The 20,211-nt window shown below is 36.4% G+C and overlaps 2 protein-coding genes across 5 annotated transcripts in view; both read right to left on the bottom strand.

Annotated features, from left to right (window-relative positions):
- Positions 1 to 4,064: 4,064 nt before the first annotated feature.
- On the bottom strand, positions 4,065 to 12,350 carry LOC110447479. Its single transcript, XM_021493215.1, has 2 exons — positions 10,526 to 12,350; positions 4,065 to 7,577 (listed from the first exon to the last, which is right to left on the bottom strand). Exons 1-2 carry the CDS (start codon positions 10,664 to 10,666, stop codon positions 5,541 to 5,543), a joined length of 2,178 nt encoding a protein of 725 aa, XP_021348890.1. The 5' UTR covers positions 10,667 to 12,350; the 3' UTR covers positions 4,065 to 5,540.
- A 98-nt stretch (positions 12,351 to 12,448) lies between these two features.
- LOC110447478 overlaps positions 12,449 to 20,211 on the bottom strand; it is a 38,656-nt gene continuing 30,893 nt past the window's right edge. For 3 of the 4 annotated variants that reach the window (XM_021493210.1, XM_021493212.1, XM_021493214.1), the window contains 6 exons: positions 19,361 to 19,449; positions 18,227 to 18,641; positions 17,325 to 17,423; positions 15,918 to 16,201; positions 14,323 to 14,530; positions 12,449 to 13,604 (listed from right to left, as the gene is read on the bottom strand). In XM_021493210.1, the coding sequence (XP_021348885.1) occupies positions 13,477 to 13,604; positions 14,323 to 14,530; positions 15,918 to 16,201; positions 17,325 to 17,423; positions 18,227 to 18,641; positions 19,361 to 19,449 (1,223 nt within the window). In that variant the 3' untranslated portion in view covers positions 12,449 to 13,476. The remainder of the gene's footprint in view (positions 13,605 to 14,322; positions 14,531 to 15,917; positions 16,202 to 17,324; positions 17,424 to 18,226; positions 18,642 to 19,360; positions 19,450 to 20,211) is intronic. The other variant, XM_021493213.1, reaches the window with a different exon arrangement.

Below are 20,211 nucleotides of genomic sequence, written 5' to 3'. Positions count from 1 at the left end.
TCCGAATATCTCTTATTACTTCCAAAACAGAACCAAAACATGTCGACAAAGTTCTGTAAGGAAATAGCCTACGAAATCGTACTCAAAACGATTAGCTTAATTTACAATCTCAACTTTTACACAATAAACCAGTTATTTGCGATACGGTTTTATTAAATGACAGATTAATACCTTGTATTGAATCCATCTATGTTCAATACAAGTAATGATTCTATATTTTAGGTAATTATACATAAACCATGCCTTGAAATAGAACCAAATTGTAATTACAACGAACCATTCTTACTTTCCAAAAGCAGTTTCAGATTTTTGTTCTTAATTGAATAATATTGATAAAAATATTTCTGTTTTCATGCTTAATTCATACATTTTGTGACACACCAAACAGGAAATTTAAATGACATTTCAATGTTAATCGGAAATTCATCAGAAATATCGACGTCACAAATGACGAATCCTCCGTAAACAAGGAAGTTTACTGACCCTTATGTTGGTTGTTTGTGAATTGATATATAAAAATGTGAGTTTGATTAAAAGCACATTAACGGGTTAACATGTTATATCAGCCGACGATTGTGTATAACACTTCGACAAATATGAACACGCACTACTTTGTAAATCCCATAAAATCTCGCGAGAAAAATCACAGTGTAGGGAAGCCTACCTTGACGTAAAGGATATCAGTTGTTTCAAATAATAATTGTGATTTGCTTTATATAATATTGTAAATAAGAATAAAGAAATGAACGAAATTTTGTATCTAATAATTGATGTATTGTAAGCATTGAAAACGTTATAAAAATAGATCTAGAAATTTTTGATTTCAACTGATTTCTGCTTCGTTTTCTATTACTTGTTTGCCTACCTCTGGCTTATTCCGTCTTTGCGTATTGCAAAGTGATATTCTCTTGGGAGCAGGTATTGATTGTTACGTCATTGGTTTGTGTGAGAAAATTACGTCGTTTTCTCAAAAATTGATGACGTTACTCTCACAAACAAGTGACGTAACAATCAATACCTGCTGCCAAGAGAAGATAACTCTGCAATACGCAAAGACGGAATATGGCCTTTGTTAGTCTTCGGCTGTTTTGCAATTACAATAACTGATGCATTTCATGTGCAATTAATTTCGTATTGTGTTTAATTTTATTTGCTTGTCTGTAACTGAAAATAATCTTATTCACTGAGTATCCTGAATAGCAATCACCGATATTTTCATTTTAATTATCTTACAACTAATAACTTTCGTTAATGCATATATCTTTAAATCAGAGAAACTGTTGATTTTTGAATGAAGACAAAAGCCCGAAGTTGAAGCTAAATAGTTTGATGCAGTCTGACATTACATGGTTTCTAAACACATTAGCGCTATCCAATGTTGGATCGCCCTTCATTTGTATTATAGACTGTATATTTTGTAAATATTTAAACGTTGCATTTGATTGATTTCTGTGTTGTTTATGTTGACACACTTGTAAACAATCGTATGAAAAACACTACCGGACACCTGTGTAAACCGGCCAAATAGTTTGGTCCCGGTGACATCCGGTTCAGACCGATTATACTGTATTTACATATCTAGAATTACAAGCGTCCTCGAAACCGAAGTAACCAGATGTGTATTGTTCACTTAAACATCTTCCTAATTGGTTTTCCCCTTTCTTGATTGCCGTGGTATTGTGTCTACCGAGAATTCCAAATGCGCTTCTATTCTCTCCAAAGCATGGTTCCCTTCCGGCATCATACGCACAGAATCCTTGAATGACCTGATCGCCATGCGATTGTTCCCCACGGTTTGGTAACATATACCTAACATTGTGTGTAATCAAGTATTTTTGTCCCACTTGTTCAGGATTTTGCTTCAACCTGCGAAGGTCGGTAAGTTATGTTTCACGTCTCCTTATGTCACCAATTCGTGGTAGCACAGAAAGGAAAGGAAGGTTGCATACGGGAGTGGTGGGATACGTAACCTAAAACTTCTAAATGGAAATGTGGAAGACAAAGACCAATGTTGTGTTCATCAAATTTTAAAACTGAATAAATTCCTGCTCTCAACTTGTGGTAAAATGAGTATTCCTGTCCATGATACAGGTTTTGGTACCGACCCCTTGAACTTTCTCGCGTAGTTGGGGTGTATAATTTTAATGTTGAAATCAGATCTGCATACATCTCAAGTGTTTTTTTGTAATTGCCAGTGAGATAATGGAATGTTGCCAACATCATAAGTCCCGGACTGGTACACATCGACGCTTGCGTGTCAACAAGTGTTTAGACTTCCTCAGAGCCCTATACGTCTGCTTGTTACTACCAGTAGTACTGTACTCAGTAAACGAAGTATTCGCTATGTTTATACGGATGGCCCGGCACATTGAACAGTGGGCATCTTAAGGCTAAAGTTGTCAGACATTTATTCCAATCATTATAAAATTGCATACTATCATTTATTTACGTGTCAAATTTCGATCTTTTCAAAAAATATGAAACATTTATATGGTATTGTTGGGCTTCTCTATTGATATGTTTACACTTTGTATTTAATCGTTCAGTGACGCAACCCTTGATGACCTGAATAATCCGACGTGCCTGTACGTAAAACTCTGACATAACACTTCTGTATGTATGTCTTCCAGTCCATACGGTTGTAAGGTGTCATACACAAACACGTGAATAGGTGTGTCATCAGTCATGTTAACTTGAAGTTGCCGAACACAAACACAACTTGAGATTCCTGTAAGTCTGTGTCTTCTGTAAGGAATGCTGGTCATGCCACACATAATTAGTAGGTAGCTAAATTGTCAATCAGGACAGCTGGAATGATTATTACACAAACACGTCTGGAACAATGTTTTTAAACAGGACGTCTGTTAGGTGGGGTATACAAACAAGTCTGTATGTATGTCTTCTGTAAAAGTTCTGGTATGTGTCGCTCAAAGAGATACATCTGTAGGTATGTGTTCAGCCATGCATGTTGGTATGTGTTATAGAGATATATAATTCCAGAAAGGACTGCTTGTTGGTGTCATAGTGTTATGTCTATAAGTATGTCTTCAGTTAAAACTGCTGGTTGGTGTCAATAAATATATATATAACCTTTATTCATTTTACAACAATTATGAAACAAGCTATTTCAGCTTATATTAATCACTCTGTGTGTCCTGGAATTAAGCGCACTGGGGTTATCAATGTGAGAGGAGAAAGCCCAAGTGGTCAGGCAGGTGACAACACCGTACATTTTCACGTCCGATCGGGGAAACCAATCACGGTCACCTTGGCAAAAGGCCGGTGCGTTATTCACTGCGTCAGCCGACCACAAAACAGACAATATACCGTTAGGTATGTCTTCGGACAGGACTGAAAACATACCCAAATATATATTATCAACGAATAAGGTTAAAAGGTCAGGGGTCACAAACAAGACCACTTTTATTAATTAAATATGTTTGTACAAAAAATACCTTGTAAAGTCCTCGCAAAATTTATTTGATATTTACACTTTAATTCTCCACTTGATTAGGTTTTAGCGGTCATCTATCCAAACTGACACTTATAACCGGCTATGTCGTGTTCACCACTTAAACATAAGGAAGAAGAACGCATAATCATGTGTACCTCCGTTCATTTTGTTTAAAATACACAACACTATCATGCTTTTCTTCAAAATATCGCGATGGAAAGGCGTTAGGGCGTGAGGTCTTACTGTGGGAGGCAACTGGGGAACCCGGAACACACCAAAGTGGTCGGGAAGGTGACCCCATACCAGCTCACCTCCGATCGGGGAATCGAACCCCGGTCGCCTTGGTGTAAAAGAAGTGCACTATCTACTGCGCCACCCAAACAGCACTGGCGTTGTAAGGGTTGCATGGGAGATAACCCTGACAAAACTTTCGACCCCGCCCTTGTTTCCCTAAACATATATTTGACCTTTATCTCACTTTATAATATCAGCAGTGAGACCTACGAACGTTCAGGCCAGTTTGAAACACGCGAGTTTTATCCAGTATTTTTGACATAGGGTTTGTACCAGTAATGCTGTATTTGAATAAATAAGAGAGACGATACACATTCAATATTACATTTATTATACCTCGTGGATATTTGACAAATTTCATACAGTGATATAAAATACAGAACCTAACATTCACGTGGCCTTGGACCTTCTTAGTTCTCTAGCAACTTAACTTTGCCTACTATTCTACATATAGATTACGACCTAACATTCCACGGAGAGAGAAAGGAAAGCGACAGAAGTAAGCTAACATGCAATTAAGCGCATCCATTCAGATTCAGATAATGCTATTAAAACAAGCACTTTAATTTGTATTCTTTTGTTTAAATTTGAAATGTATAGCGGCGGATATCCTGCATTTCTTATTTCAAATTACAACTTCTCCAGGATATGCAAACTAATAATATATATTTTTTAATTTGACAATTATTCGAGCAATTTGATAGCAATACGGTTGGCTAAATCACGACAGACAATATAAGGTTGATTTTTTTTCAATTCAGAACAAAGGTCAGCAATCAAATTGATACAATCATAATACATTTAAGATGAAAAAACAATAAAATCTACAATGATAGAGCAATGCACAACACGTCTTATTCTCTGGAAGAGCACAACAAATGAGAAAGTATATAACTCACAATTTTTGCTGGAATTCTTCAGGATACTACATTTGTACAAAACCAGCGATATTAATTGAAAATCAATATCATAATATTTTTGTTAGATCTACAAAGCACGCATCATTGACATTACTATGACAACGCAGTTTATCTGGAAGTTCACAACTTACAATATTCCCTGAAAAAACATAGCAGTTTTAGAAATTCAAAACAAATAACGTTATTTTGGAACTACTCATATCATGTTAGTCTGGATTAATAAAACGAATGTCTCTGCACGAAGAATACTAATGACTATTTTTACGATTTGGGGAGCAGTGTTAAGTTTTGCTTTGAACTGCTTTTGTTATCGTAGTCTTGGTATTGTTTCGCTGTTATTTTCCAATGATTCTAATTCAGAACGATATGTCGATATATTATGCTAGGATTAAACATGTAATTGGCGCAATTCAATAGAAATAGTCAAATAAGTAAAGCAAAATGCAAGAGAGTAATAATGAAATAATGGTAATCAATAAAAATAGGTTGATTAATGATAAAAAAATAGACTGATTTCCTATCAGAAGTTCACATAATGTTATGTTTTATATAATGCCCACTTGATGAATATATATATATATATATGTAATAGTGAAAAAAGTCTAATATATTTCATACATTTTATAATTATATACTGTAATAGTGTATCTACTGAGACATTCATGAACCGTTATTCCTTTCAACCAGGTTACAATCTGGTAACACACGTTCCGGGTCAAAACAACAAGGTTACTAACAAACAATGGTAGAATACGTAAAGAAGAGGGCTGTTGTGAACTCGTCAAAGAATGAAAAGTATACCAATAGTTCATTGTCCACTGTTACATCAAACTGAATGTATTCCACTTTATTGATATACTTTGATATAGTGTTTACTGAGAACTCTGCAGGGACTCTATTCTCACTTTAGCTGGGTTGTCTTCAGGCATCACACGTAGAGAATCAGTAAAAGACCTGATGGCCCTGCGATTGTCCCCCACAGTTTGGTAACAGATCCCTAGCAATGTGTGTACTATCCAGTATTCATGCCCCCCTTGTTCAGAGTCATAGCTCAACGCCCGAAGGTTGATGAGTTCTGTGTCACGTCTCCGTATGTCACTAAGGTCGTGGTAGCACAGGAAGGAAAGGAATGTTGCATACGCCAGTGGTGGGATATGTAAAGGATAAGGATGTTTCTTAATTTCCAGGATTAGCTGTGGCACACTTAGACAAACGTCGCGGTCGGTAAAAATTACACATGTGTAAATCCCCAAATTAAATTTATGATACAATGTGTTATTTTGCCCAAAGTTCATTCGTTGGTATCGTTCCCTTGATCTTTTAGGTATGTCGTTAGAAAGGAGGAAAGCTCTCAATGTCGACATCAGATCTGCACACATCTCAAGTGTTTTTTTGTAATTGCCAGTGAGATAATGGAATGTTGCCAACATCATAAGTCCCGGACTTGTACACATCGACGCTTGCGGTGTCAACAAGTGTTTAGATTTCCTCAGGGCTCTATACTTATGCTTGTTTCTTCCGGTAGTACTGTTCTCAGTTAGCGATCTAATTGCAATGCTGCACAATACTGTAACCATCACACGATAAGCAATGAATTCATCAACATCAGCTTCTGATACGGCTAGAAGTCGTAATGAAGCATCAAGGTTTTTCTCAAGCATGGCAGGACGGAAAGATGCAATAGGACATGTGTGGAATAGGTCTAAATCCCTTTGTGAATCATGGTATTGTTTTGACCCTAGGTTTTGATATTCCTCAAGCAGCACTTCGAGGTCACTCATTCTGATTGACTCTTTGGACAAAAACATTCTGGGCCATTTCAAGTCGTAGCAATCTATGAGGAAATGAAGAAGTTTTTGACGGTTTTCCCCATGAATTTTCCTTAAAAATAGGTTATTGTTTGGAATAAAATAGCTTGGGCAGTAACCCGATTTGACCCAGGCAATCAAAATACTGAGACAGAACCGCAAACATAAAAATGTGTTTTTGTAGTGCCATAACACAGTTGGAGAATGTTCAACTGCAAAAAACATAACTGTTTTTATGAAATATGAACAAAGGATATCGCTGTCTCCTGTAATATGTTCTAACAAGTCTTTGATTTCGGAGAGGAAATATTTCAGTAATCCATATACCCTGAACTGCGGATGGGTGAGAGAATGAACTAATAGCCGTTCTGCACAGGCAAATGAAATCCTCCATTGTAGCAGCGTGTCTGTTGAACACTTATCACCAACAGGTACGAGATGACACCCACCCTGGACAATCATGTCAATCATTGTCTGAGATGGCCATCCATGAAAGCGAGCTCGATGTATCCATTCATTAGCTTCCCTAGGCCAACACAAACATGGAAAAGCCAGTGCAAGATCCCGATCACCGTAAGTTGTAGACATTAAAGATAAGCATGGTCCGTTTGAGACAAAATTGTGAATCCCTGTCGTCACATCTATCATTCCCTGCCTGTAAATATCACTGGATAGAAACATTGAATCCCCAATAGGAACAGCCGCATTCCGAAAACAACGGAAATAATCTACTTCTCCAAGCTGCAATATTTCAAGGGCTACATATCCAGGCCTGCAATCAGCCTTCCTCATCAATAGAACAGTCTTGTGTTGGCTATTACGTTCAATGCTGCGTCTCTGTTCAGGATTTGTTACAGCTACGTCCAAAAGTATACCCATTACGTCTACATCTGAGGTTTCCATAAGGAAACCATCCCCTTTACTGCCAGCAAAGAAACTTTTTGTGTCAATTTTGCTGGCATTTCCTATATACTCGTCGACGAGAATCACTTTTCTTCTGTTGCGCACTATTTCCTCCGTGCCGTGCATGTCATCCATGATCTGGGCCAGTAGTGAGGCCATGCGTTCCTGATCTATTTGCAGACTTTTATCTGACACCAACTGTAACAAACAAAAATTAACCTATGTTAATCACAAGTTTCCTTTTCGACACAAAGTTAATGTAATAAGTAGGAAAGTGAATCGGTCACAATCAATTATAAAGACTTACTGATCAATATGTCTGGGTTGTAACACAGCTATGTACATAGTAGCTTTATAAACTTCAAATAATTAAAACGAAAATGGATAGTAGACAACATGTAGACTCTTATCGGACACCATTGCATGATAAGCAATGAATTCATCAACATCTTCTGATACTGGTAGGCATCGAACCGGAGCACCACCATATAAACTTCATTGGTTTATCCTGAAGGCTAACTATACTAAGGCAAGCTCTAAATAGGTCTAAATCTTATGGTATTTACTAGACGATATGATTTGGCTTATCATATTGACTAATGGAGTCCAGATCAGTCAGTTACAACCGGCATTGAAATGACCACACTTGATCACGATCCTAAGAAAGTCATATCTACCAAATTAGGTGAAACTATGAATGGTTTTATCCGAGAAATAAAAATATGTTCAGCCAGTCAGATGCTTTAGTGTTAATCTTGCACTCATTTTCTTTTGTATAACATCTGTAAAATAATATAAAAGAAGCCTTGTTGTTACACTGTACTCCATCAACTTAATCACCCTAGACAGTGCGCCTGGTGAGAATGTGGTAAATTCATTCTTAAGAATTGACGGAATATCGCATCACATCAGCATTCATATCATATAGAGAGTACTAATTGTAAATAATTTATAGACACGTGGAATGCTTTAGAGGAAAACTGTGGAATGATGTGACTGTGACTTGATAGGAAATGCTGGTCTGATGATAGTAAATATGCATTGTTATAAGGATTTGAGATTATCAATGAAAAACTTGAAAATCCCACTATAACAGTGCTGATGATTGCGTCCATCAAATCAACTCGTCACAGACAGTTTTCGTCTACAATAACTCGTCCAATAAAAACGGCTATCAATATGAACCAATAAGTAATGAGAGGGTGAATAACGCCTATTTAATAACAATAATTTGAAAAGTTAAAGTTGGATTTAAACCGCTTTATAGTAGAGTAGAATGAAGGTAAGAATAGGTATAGTAAATTCTGCAGAGGTTTCTATATAGTTCGCCTCAAGGGGATCGTGGACAATTGTGTCCGTACAATATTCATCCAAACACAGTAGTGCCGTATTGCCTTGACAATGATTCTTTGTCTGCACTGTCGCTAATACTAATTTATTTGATATGTATATTCCGTCTATGCGTATTGCAGAGTAATCTTCTCTTGGGAGCAGGTATTGATTGTTACGTCACTTGTTTGTGAGAGAAACGTCATCAATTTTTGGGAAAACGACGTAATTTTCTCACACAGACCAATGACGTAACAATCAATACCTGCTCCTAAGAGAAGATAACTCTGCAATACGCAAAGACGGAACATATAGTACAAAAGAAGAAACAAGTTCTTGCGAAGGAAAATATAGAATAAAATAAAAAGTATCAAAATCCACCACTAGGTCTTTCTGCCTTCTAGGGCTTCATCAGGCGGACAAAAACAGTGAGAACATGAAGTGTTATTTTTAATAATAAGACGATTATAAACTGTAAAAAACAACCTTTAAACTTGAAACGTTTACTATGTATATCCAAATTTGATATGAATACAACAAGTGTTAAAAGAAATATGAAACCAAGGTATGATACATTGCAAATTGTTCCAAAACAGGAATAGGATCAGACATTAACTATAATTCAGAGACTGTACTCTTTTGAAATGTAAGCAATGTGGTGAATTTTATATGGGACAAACCGGATGTAAATTGAGACACTGTATGAATGCACATTGTCAACAAATGAAGGACAATGAACTAAGATTTCTAAGTTAGCAAACATATACATCAATGTTTTAAAGATGTTTTTATGTTTTACCTATTTACAAACTGAAAAGTGACGATGTAGTTGCAAGGGAATTTAAAGGAAAATATTTTTTAAACCTTAAACCGAGCTTGAATTCCCTATAATCTTTTCAATGTTTTGTATGTAGATGCTTTCTTTGTCCTTGTATTGTTTGTGACGTCGCTACGATTTTTTTTATTGATAACGTCACTGAAACTGTTTACTCTGCAAATATTGATGACGTCCTGTAACCAACGGTAACAAATACACATCAGTCCGACTGATGAAGCTTGATACTTTTTATTTTATTCTATATATGCCTCTTAAGAACTTGATCCTTTATTATCTACTATATATATAAGCAAATAAATAAGTTTTAGCGACAGTACAGAGAAAGAATTTGTCACACCATATATATATTTAAGTAATACACACCCATTGAACAAGTGTTTGTTCGAATCCAGTGCCCATAAACAGGAGGCATTTGTACAAAGTATATGAAAATATACGTTAAACTCTTTTGTAAGCTTATCAGGTATCTAATTCAGATAGTTAAACACTGTGGACAGGAAACATTAATATAGTCATATATTCTTTCTGAATTTGTCCGCCATTTAAATTGTCATTTCTCGATAGTCTTGTAGACATGATCAAATTCGCCCTTAATATTAAAAACGAAAACGTCGAAAATTACTCTAAGCAAATATACCGGGTTTTACAGTAAACAATGTAGATTAATTCTTTTGTTTTGTGATTATGTAACAAATAAAGACGTTTTAGTGTATAAGTTCATGTACAAATAGCTAAATATATTTTTTAAAGTCAACAGAAAATGTGCCATCCGTCTGTCTAGAGAAGGGTAACAAATTGAAATGTTTTTCGTTTTACACCTGTTTATATCTATATTTAATTTTCAATAGTCATTATATTTACCTAATGTTCTTCGTATAACATTTGAGCTTTGAAAATATGTTTGACAAGTTTAAAATACTTCAAGTTTGATAAATGTTTTAGCAATCTAAAAAAAGTTTCAGAATAAAAAATGCCTTACCTCAGCCAAGTTAACGTTTAATGGTGGACACGGCCCTCCCCATTTGATATGATCAAAGTAACGTCTTGAGACCACCTTGTGTCGCGGATTTGAAGATTCAGCCATGCCGAAGTTGTATCTAGTTAAATTAAACGTGACCATCACCTAAACAGTCATCATGCCTGTCTAGACACACGTATACAGTCGGTTAAAGTCACCGACTCTTTGGCCTAGCCACCGGATATTGCTCAGGCAGGAAATAAATCATTTGAACGATGGCCATGCATCACGTGATGTGAGACGTGATTGGGAAGGAAATATTTGTGTTTTATTTAACTTCGATTGTAGTCAATCATCATATAGTATATCTGCATAGTGACAATAACGAATTAATTCCATTTTAAAACACGCGTCAGTACATGTAGGAATGCATTCAGCTCATGACACCCACGTCTGTATGTACATTCTGTGTATATTATGATAGATGTGCTGTATGACACAAATGTGTAGTTAATTGAATGGTTCAGATTAATAAAATATATATTTCCTGTAACTGAGCGAGGTCGATTTATTTCAGTCGACTTACAAGGTCTTACGCCTCGGTTAGGATTATGTTACAGAATCATAGCCTCGATCTCGCTCATGAACATATTGATTTTTTCCTCGCTGCTTTTACTTATAACAACGAAAGTTTACAAGTATCCTGTCCAGGGCCTCAAATAAATTCGGCCTCTTCACTACTATAGCTACATTGAAATGCATCCCGTTTACAATGAAGTCATAACAAGGAAGAAAACATATCCCAGTGTAGATAATATTTCACTTACATCGTTAGATATTTAAAACATCTAAACAATACAAAAGTCTTAAGTTTGTCACCACAGTCATGATAATGTATCGTATCGATTGATACGTTTATAGCTACATGTATCTATGCATGTTTGATAACAGGTCAAACCTATTGGCCATCAAGCCTTACTTTTCCCACATTATCACCTTTGATGTCAATGCACTTTGTCTAAAGATGTTTAAGGGTTAAGATAGCATTCTGATAGAAACTAGTGGGTTTGGTTCTAAACCCACTCCTCAACTAGTTTCTGGAGGTCCACGCAGTTGTTTTCCTTCTAAATTTGGGAATAATGAGTAATCACAGAAGCAATATCTTGTGAGCTCGGCAGATGAGGCAAACCATTGAACCGTTAACACGTCACTGTATCAACTGCAAGTCGACACGTGTGGACTCTGGTATCGTCATGTTTAAGCTACACACTTTCCCGTACCTTTCCGTGCCGTTTGGGAACGATCGCAGCTCTTAACCAGTCTAAAAACACAATTATAGTTTAATGTTTTGATATTCAGGTTGTTTATGAGATATGTATGAATGTTTGTGGTCTTCATTCGAAATGTGTGGATTTTCAGAATATCTAATAAGAGAAGGACATATATTTAAGAAATTTGTTCGTGATAAAAGAGTGTTTCAGAGAATATAGAGATGCATTAATATTTAAGTTGCTTTGTTGAGATGTATATGGACGTTTAAACAGTCCGTTTTACGTAACACACTGTTCAGAAATTATTGTGACTGCTAGAGTTTATTTGATATATTAGGGAATGCCAGTGTTTAAGGTGCTTAAGAAAGAGCTTGTGCGTTTGAGGAGCTTATCAGATTTGTGTGGATTGTCGGGAAACTTGTCAGATATTGTCGGATGTGTAGGGAGCTTGTCAGATTTTTCTTTTGCCTGTTTGGCAAGTTCGCGAGAGATGTTGTAACAACGGGGAATTTTAATGAATGACTTTGAAATCTTAAACTTGAAGTCGTCACTTGAGACGAAAGTTTGCTGCAAGACATTTAAAAGATTCTGGATTTTTTGAATGGAGGTACAGTATGTTATTTATTATACAAATATATATGTGTTTTCTCTAAAATTGATGCTAATCTTTGACAAAACATCATACATATGTTTATTTTATCCAATTGCACATCAATTTATAATATAGCATACTCACATAATGAAATAACATGAAATCATCAATATGAAAAGTTAAAACTTAAATCTAGATGATGCTATTTGGTTCACTTCATAACAACTGAACATCAACGTCTGCCTTGTAACAGTAACCCGATGTTCTTCACATGGTTCTCGTATGGCCAGATATGTTTGCGACTCCACATTTTTGCGATTTGTACTCGTAATAGCGGATCCGATTTACATCTATTTAACTTTTGTGACCTGCATCCTGTTTCACTGGCATTATCCTGGTTGTCAACTTTCAACAAATATCACCGTGTTCCGTAAATAGCTACTACAAGCAACACTACGTGAATGAACTTTGCTAATTTTTATTTACAGACATCCATGACTTATCTGTTCCCATCCGTACATTAGCTGCACCACTGTTTGAGATACCCAATTTTGGGCAAATTGACCTTAAACAATGTAAATGCAGGTGAAGCTAGTCAATCTCAGTTCAATTTCAGGTCCTTATTGATATCAAGACTTTTATGTCAAATTCAGGTCACTCTAAGGTCAAATTCTGGTCAATTTACATCAGAAAATGTTTCGATAAATAAACTTTATCTTTTAAGTGTTTGTATCGAGGATCATATTTACGTGTGACATATAGTTACACAGATTAAATTTTCGCAATAACGTATATGCCTTTCAAACTAATGAAAATTGCATCATCGCGAAAATAAATGGCCATCAGTTCTTCCCGGTACCCATGTCTACATCTAGGTAGACTGGTAACAATGGAACTTGCCTTGTTACACAGTGCCTATGTGGTTCATACCAATGGCGTTTAAATTAATTACTATGCCTATCGCGATATGTTGCCCTGTACCGAAGACATACGGAAGCACGGAACACCTTAAATCATATAATGAGTATACACAAGTAAGAAAACGAACGTTTATATTGTTTATGAAAAATAGGAATCAGCTGTTTATTTGAGTCATCACCAAAGCACTTTCAGTCCGTTTTCCGACCTTGTTGTTCCGTAGCTACAAAATCCCAGTATCGCTTCACCCTGTCCGAGCCCTGTCTCAGCTCAGCATTGATGGCGTTCATCATAACATCGGACAGCTCCTCTTGCTTATCTGTAGGGTATATACAACATTAAAAATATTTAAACAAGGTATTGTGTAAGATTATATTTATAAAAACACTTATACTAAGTTCGGAACTAGTGCATGTTCGATGTATCCCTCCCTCTGAATCGGGAATGGTCTTCGTTTCCAGGAACACAACACACACCAAGAATACACTTGCTGTGTATCTTAAAAAACGACTTATGCGAGTCCCCCTACATATTCAGGTGTTTTCTTCTATGTCTCCTAATTAGAAGACATTAAAGTGATCATGACTGACCTGTCACCCCTATTTGGTATCTGTTCATATCATTTTCACCTAATCTATTTCTGTTTTAATGTTTTATCGGTAGTGTCTTCCTAGGCACCCGCATTCATATGACCCTAGCTGTTGTAAGGACGTTAGATTGCAATCAAAATAAAACAAAAATAACAAGTACGAGTACAGATCACGTCTACCCAGTTCATTTGTGATTTCTCTGAACGCATGCAACACATATCATTTTCTAGAAGTACATGTTCACAACAACCAGCGTTTTCAGTACATAATGCACAGTCTATCTTTACAGGCAGTACGGAACAAATGATTATTCACTGGGATCACAAACCAATTACTTTGGGATTTAAAAAAAATAATCAAGAGAAGAGATTATATGATATTTAGAAACATGCTTCAAACTGGCAACAAAGGTTTAGCAGAAAATGTATTGAAATTTAAGTTACATACCATCATACTCTATGACTCGACATTTGTCCCGATACGCAGGAAGTGTTGCCTGAGATTTCAATATGGCTTCCAACTGTGTTTTGAACTGTTGTGATTGGCTGTACATCTGTTGGTTGCTTAGGCCGGCAATCATCGATTGGTTCATCTCCTTCAGGGTTTTGACTGGTGTGACAAACTCGCCACAGAAATAGTAGTCCGATCGTTCACTCTGCAAGGGAGGTAATCAAAAAGAGGTTCAATTAGCAAACGTTGGTAAGAATACATCCTGTTGAAAGCGTGCAACATCTCTGGCCAAAGGTAAAATATGACAAGACGAGTTTGTATGGGTAGCAAGAGTTTAAATTAACCTGCAACTTATAGAACACCTGAGTCGAATTTGTTTGTTTGGTTCTTTCTCTTTGATATTATCTCTGCCAAAAACTCTAGACTGCACCGATGACTTATTCCTTGGATTCCTTCGACCATGTTACGTTGTTACGATGAAAACTTATTATTCTGTATGCGTAGTTGTGATAGGAAATCTTCCTCTGTACTGTAGTTGCATGTGGATGCACATTAAATAACTTCATTTTTACATTTTAAGACCATTTCATCTCAATTTTACTTTGTACTTTGCAGTAATACAGACTTGACATGATATACTATTACTATTGAAGACAATGTTCTAATAAAAGATATGTTCACAGTCCTGATCGACGTTTTGATATTAAAGTCGAGCAGATTATTACTCTGTTGACGCTGTTTTCAATTCCATACAGAGCCTGCAGATGGATGAACAGCACACAATATATATGATCACGTTGGTCTCTCAATTTTATAATAATAATATACAACATATGATATAGCGCCCTATCTAGCTAACATAAGCCACTCTAAACCGCTTTTCAGTACATAGATGTAATAGTCGTCTTTTATCGTGGATATACGACAACTCCTGGGTTCTTTTCTCAGTTAATTTATGACGTAAGTAAAAAAAACCTTCAATGTGAAGAGGGTTTTCTCGGACAAAGTCGGCCGAGTCCTCGGTCTTACTCGTTCAATGTAAGGTTTATTGCTTTTGGCTCTAGTGCCTGCTACCTCTTTTTATTCCTATGCTGGTTAGGTAAAGATACAGGTGTACAAGATGTTCACTGTGCTCGCTCTGACCGCTCTGTTCAAAGTGACCAGTGCACCAGGTAAATCACCCTACATTCAACACTAGGAATTCTATACATAGACAATACGTACTAGACAAACAGGTTTACAACACATTACATCACATCCGCTCAGTACCTTACTGCATTTACCCGTGCTATTCCTGCGCGGGCGCGCTAAACGTTTTGCAGCAATGCGTGACGTACACAATTACACGAAAGGCTGATTTCCGTTACATACGAACGCGGCATACAATTAATACAATTAGCATATACATAAATCAATACATTTTGTTATGAGGAATTCGCGAGAGCTGCCTTATCAGGCGCTAACTACTAGTCCTATGCCGTCTGGCTAATATCTCCCTTTGTGTGTATGCCTAGGCGCGTGTGTGCTGAAGATGTAATGTGTTTACACCAGGACATCTTATTACATTAATTGTATTTCAGTGGCATACTTACCTCAATTTTATACATTTTACAAGGAAACACCCTCCCAATTGTACCGGCTATATCTTTTCTAATCGGATGAACAGTAAATGGGCCTTTTATACGCGCCACGTTGTCCTTTTCTTGTTCGGATATCCCTACTCTTTTCTTCTCTGTGAGGGTGCTGGTACAGCAACATGACCGAGGTATGATCTGGTACAGGGTACTGGATACGTGGGTCTGTTTGTACGGTTCTTGACTCATCACAACCTTCAACTCCTTGCTCTTCAAACTTTTCTCAATCCTCTCCTTCAGATCTGACAGATGATAACATCATCGTAACATTATAATTGCCTGTACGGACATCGGCAAAAAAATGCCGAAAGCACTTTTAATAGCACCTCATTTTGATACCGTATTTGTCAAAGTGTCACTTGGCTTCACATAACGAAATTAATAACTTATCACTGATCGAACAAGCTATTTCAAGTTTATAAGTGTGTTTTTTATACTTCAAAAAATACCTATGATTATGCTATCAATTTAATATTTTATGCCAAGTATTTATTGAACAAGATTGCATAACATTATAAATATTTATAATATTACTTGTTAATTGAACTTGTGCTTAAGTTATTAAAATGGTATTTAACAACGTTAATTTAATCTGTAGTAAGGCTTTGAAGTCTTGAGGTCGACGTCATCATAAAATAGTTCACCACTATTTTAACAAGAAAATATCTTTTGCTGCCAAATTAAATGCTACGAAATTACATATGATCTCAGCTTCATGCTTATACATACCTCGGTCAGTCGTATCATTACATTTCTTTCGCTATATGTAGAGAGGCGTCCAGGTTTCAAACCAAGATGGTTTTGGCTTTGAGAAACTTCCGAAATCATAGTAAAACGTCTCATCATTGACTAACTTAATTTGCTATTTATCGTTTTAATAACGTATGCACAATATCTAATTATATATTTGAATCGCGGTGTTAAGTTGCGGTCTTTACACATGAATTATCAGGGGTGGAAATGAATATGTGATCATATCGTCTGTTAGGGGGCTAGTTTAATTTCAGGTTACATACCTTATAGAACTGATTTATTGATGGGGTTAGACGTCCTTGTCCCCAGCCTAGGACAACAAGTATATCTACTTTATTACACTTTTAAAGTCAGACCTCTTGACCACATGTCATGACCATGATACACTATGAGATTTACCTAGTGCTATGTGTAAGCCTTTGTGATATATAATACTATTGGATTACCTACCTGGTATATACATGCCGTTAACTCAATCACCACTGAAATTCCATAATGAACTATTCCAACCTTTTTATTGGAAGGGTTCAAATGTGTCTTCAGGGGTGAATGAGTTAATCTATATAAGTATATGTGATGAAGGACGTAGCTCTAGCAGTAAGTAGTACTAACCTGGTAAAACGTGGCGTAGGTAGTTGACATGGAAAGCCCAGGCAAGGCCAAACGCTACGTCACCAATAGGTATACTGGACTGGAGAGTCACACACCGCCCTGAGAAGATGATTTCAAAGTTTTAAACGATCATTATACAATCATACTTCATACGTGTACTGTAATGTCTTTGCTCAGCCTGAAATGCTCACCCTCTGGCTTTTTTAAGTCAAAATTGCTTAGAGTTTAATTTACCCAAAAGTACTTCCCAATTCTTTTTACTGTGGATACAAACACAAAAACTCCCATCGTGTTAAACTTCAAGTCGTATAAATGTGTTATTAGAACATAAACGGTTGGGTGTTTTAATAATTTTTTGATAATGCATTATCAAAATTGTTTGATTCTCACCAGTTTTGGAAGTGGATGACAATGTACCTTTTTCGTAATGTTGTAATATATATTGAGTAATGGTAAGTAGTTTTTAATTAATCTACAAATGACGATGTAATTTACAAAATTAAAAAGACTTTATTTTATACAAAGTGAGGTTTCAAGGTTCCTTTTAAACAATCAACATAACAAATAATAATTGAATACAGAATTAAAAAAAATCTACGCGGATTATTGTTTCCCATTACAGGTGCTTTAATTTTTTCATGTGTGAATATAAAACAAAATTGTAAATACCTCTATAACTTCTTCAGTTGTTTTGAAAAGTTTTTAAATCTGACTGAAAAGAATAAAATTAACAAAAATGTGATTTCGAATAAATTGAGCAAACTAGCGCTTTTATTACCAGTCCTATCGTATTGCCCTTTAAAAATGCATGTTGAGAATATTGATGATCGAACCATCGTTAATAAAGCATTCTACCATGTGTAAGATATTCCCTAATACCCTAACAATAAGTTCAGAAGTACCTGCAACAGCTTCGGATATCCTCTCCAGATAATTTTCTTCCTGCCTTTTGTCAATGTACGTAACCCACCGGATAAAGTGGGGTATGCTTGTCCCACAAACATCCAGCAACACGGGTAAAACACGCAGGGCTTTGTTATCAGAGCTCAGACTAAGCGTCTCTGATAGGAAGGTGCCGAGCCAGTCCACTGATCGCAAGGTATTCTGGGATACCACCATAACAACCCAACGAGCCTCTAAAACACGCTCCTGAACTTCTATGATGGGGTCGCCTTGAACACCAGGGCGCGCCACCGTCACTTTAAAGTTCTGTTGTTGCAGATGGTCGCGGATTTTAAATGCTGTTTTCTTGTCATCTGAACTATACAGTAGACAGGCATCAGTCTTAAAATCGGCATCCTTGTAAATGGCACTCTTCTCATATGGATAGTTAAAAAACAAAATTACTTGAAACTGCAAATCCAGTTGTCCATACAAAAAGCATAATTACATGGTTATCATTTTTCGCGTGAACTTTATTTCGCAAACAATGTCAGTAGGGTTTATTCAAAAGTATTTGAATACATGACCAAGAGAATGCTATCTCAATATTGACACTGTCTGAATTATATTCAGAAATTCTTTTTGCTGAAGATTTAAATTTGCGAGATTTTAGGAAAAAATATTTCTCTCAAAAACAAAGTTATTTATAGTAAAGAATTGGAGTAAGGTTTTACAGTGCCACAGCTTTATTGATTATAACTGATAAAACATTGTTTGAAAATTCTCCATAGTCGAGTTGATAGAAAGAAGTTAGTATTTTACCAGGGTGATACACTCCCCCCAAATAAGAGTTTGCCCCTAGCTTTTCTATAGGTAACAGCATTCTTGTAGAAGCAAGGTTGAGTAATTTTGTCAATATTTCTTGGGTATGCGCAAATGTAGCAAAAGTATTTATCTTCAATTGCCTTCTTGATCCGCATGGGATCAGTTACTAGTGTCATGCTCAACCGAACATAATTAAGAGAAATTCTCTCTAACGAGCTGACAGGAGCAGTTAGTCTTTTACCAGAGTGACCGTAGAAAATTGACGATAATGTAAAACTGACTTAACCTTTACTGCACTTCACACTTGGTATTGCGCTATTCTGGCTTACCTGGTGACATGCTAGCTTGTTCTTCACCTCTTCCTTAATAGCCCGCAACAGATGGTAAGAGGGTAAGGCCTGCTCACCCTTTTCTTCATCTGTCAAAACGAAATGTATAACCCTTTCACCACTGTTGACCATAATGGACTCATCCTGATCAATGCATGGTAGCGTCTACTAAAGTGACATAGGTGTGAAAAGGATAATTAAGCTCCCCATATTGCTTCAATATCATTAAGCTGCAGTCAGCACAGAATCAAATCCGCTTCCATGCTCTTGCTCGTTGACAAGCAAACATTACACAAATAATTCGAGTGACGTGTAAAAGATGTAAGCATCAATTATTCAAAGACTTTAGAATTACATGTCCTGATTCTAACATTTACCAAGAAGTTAGCCAGGTCGTTAGAGATCCTGACTGATGTTACCTACCGTTGTATATCAGACATTTAGTCATACGTTACCTACCATTGTGTATCAGACATTTAGCCAGACGTAACCTACCGTTGTGTATCAGACATTTAGTCATACGTTACCTACCATTGTATATCAGACATTTAGTCAGACGTTACCTACCATTGCTTATCAGACATTAAGCCAGACGTTGTCTATCGTTGTGTATTAGACATTTAGCCAGACGTTGTCTACTGTTGTGTATTGGACATTTAGCCAGACGTTACCTACCGTTGTGTATTAGACATTTATCCAGACGTTGTCTACCGTTGTGTATTAGACATTTAGCCATACGTTACCTACCATTGTATATCAGACATTTAGTCAAACGTTACCTACCATTGCTTATCAGACATTTAGCCAGACGTTGTCTACTGTTGTGTATTAGACATTTAGCCAGACGTTAC

This window comes from Mizuhopecten yessoensis, unplaced genomic scaffold, assembly GCF_002113885.1.
Source record: "Mizuhopecten yessoensis strain PY_sf001 unplaced genomic scaffold, ASM211388v2 scaffold3431, whole genome shotgun sequence".
NCBI classification, from domain to species: domain Eukaryota; kingdom Metazoa; phylum Mollusca; class Bivalvia; order Pectinida; family Pectinidae; genus Mizuhopecten; species Mizuhopecten yessoensis.
Note: the sequence above shows the minus strand (reverse complement) of the source record. Positions and strands in the feature narration are given on the sequence as shown.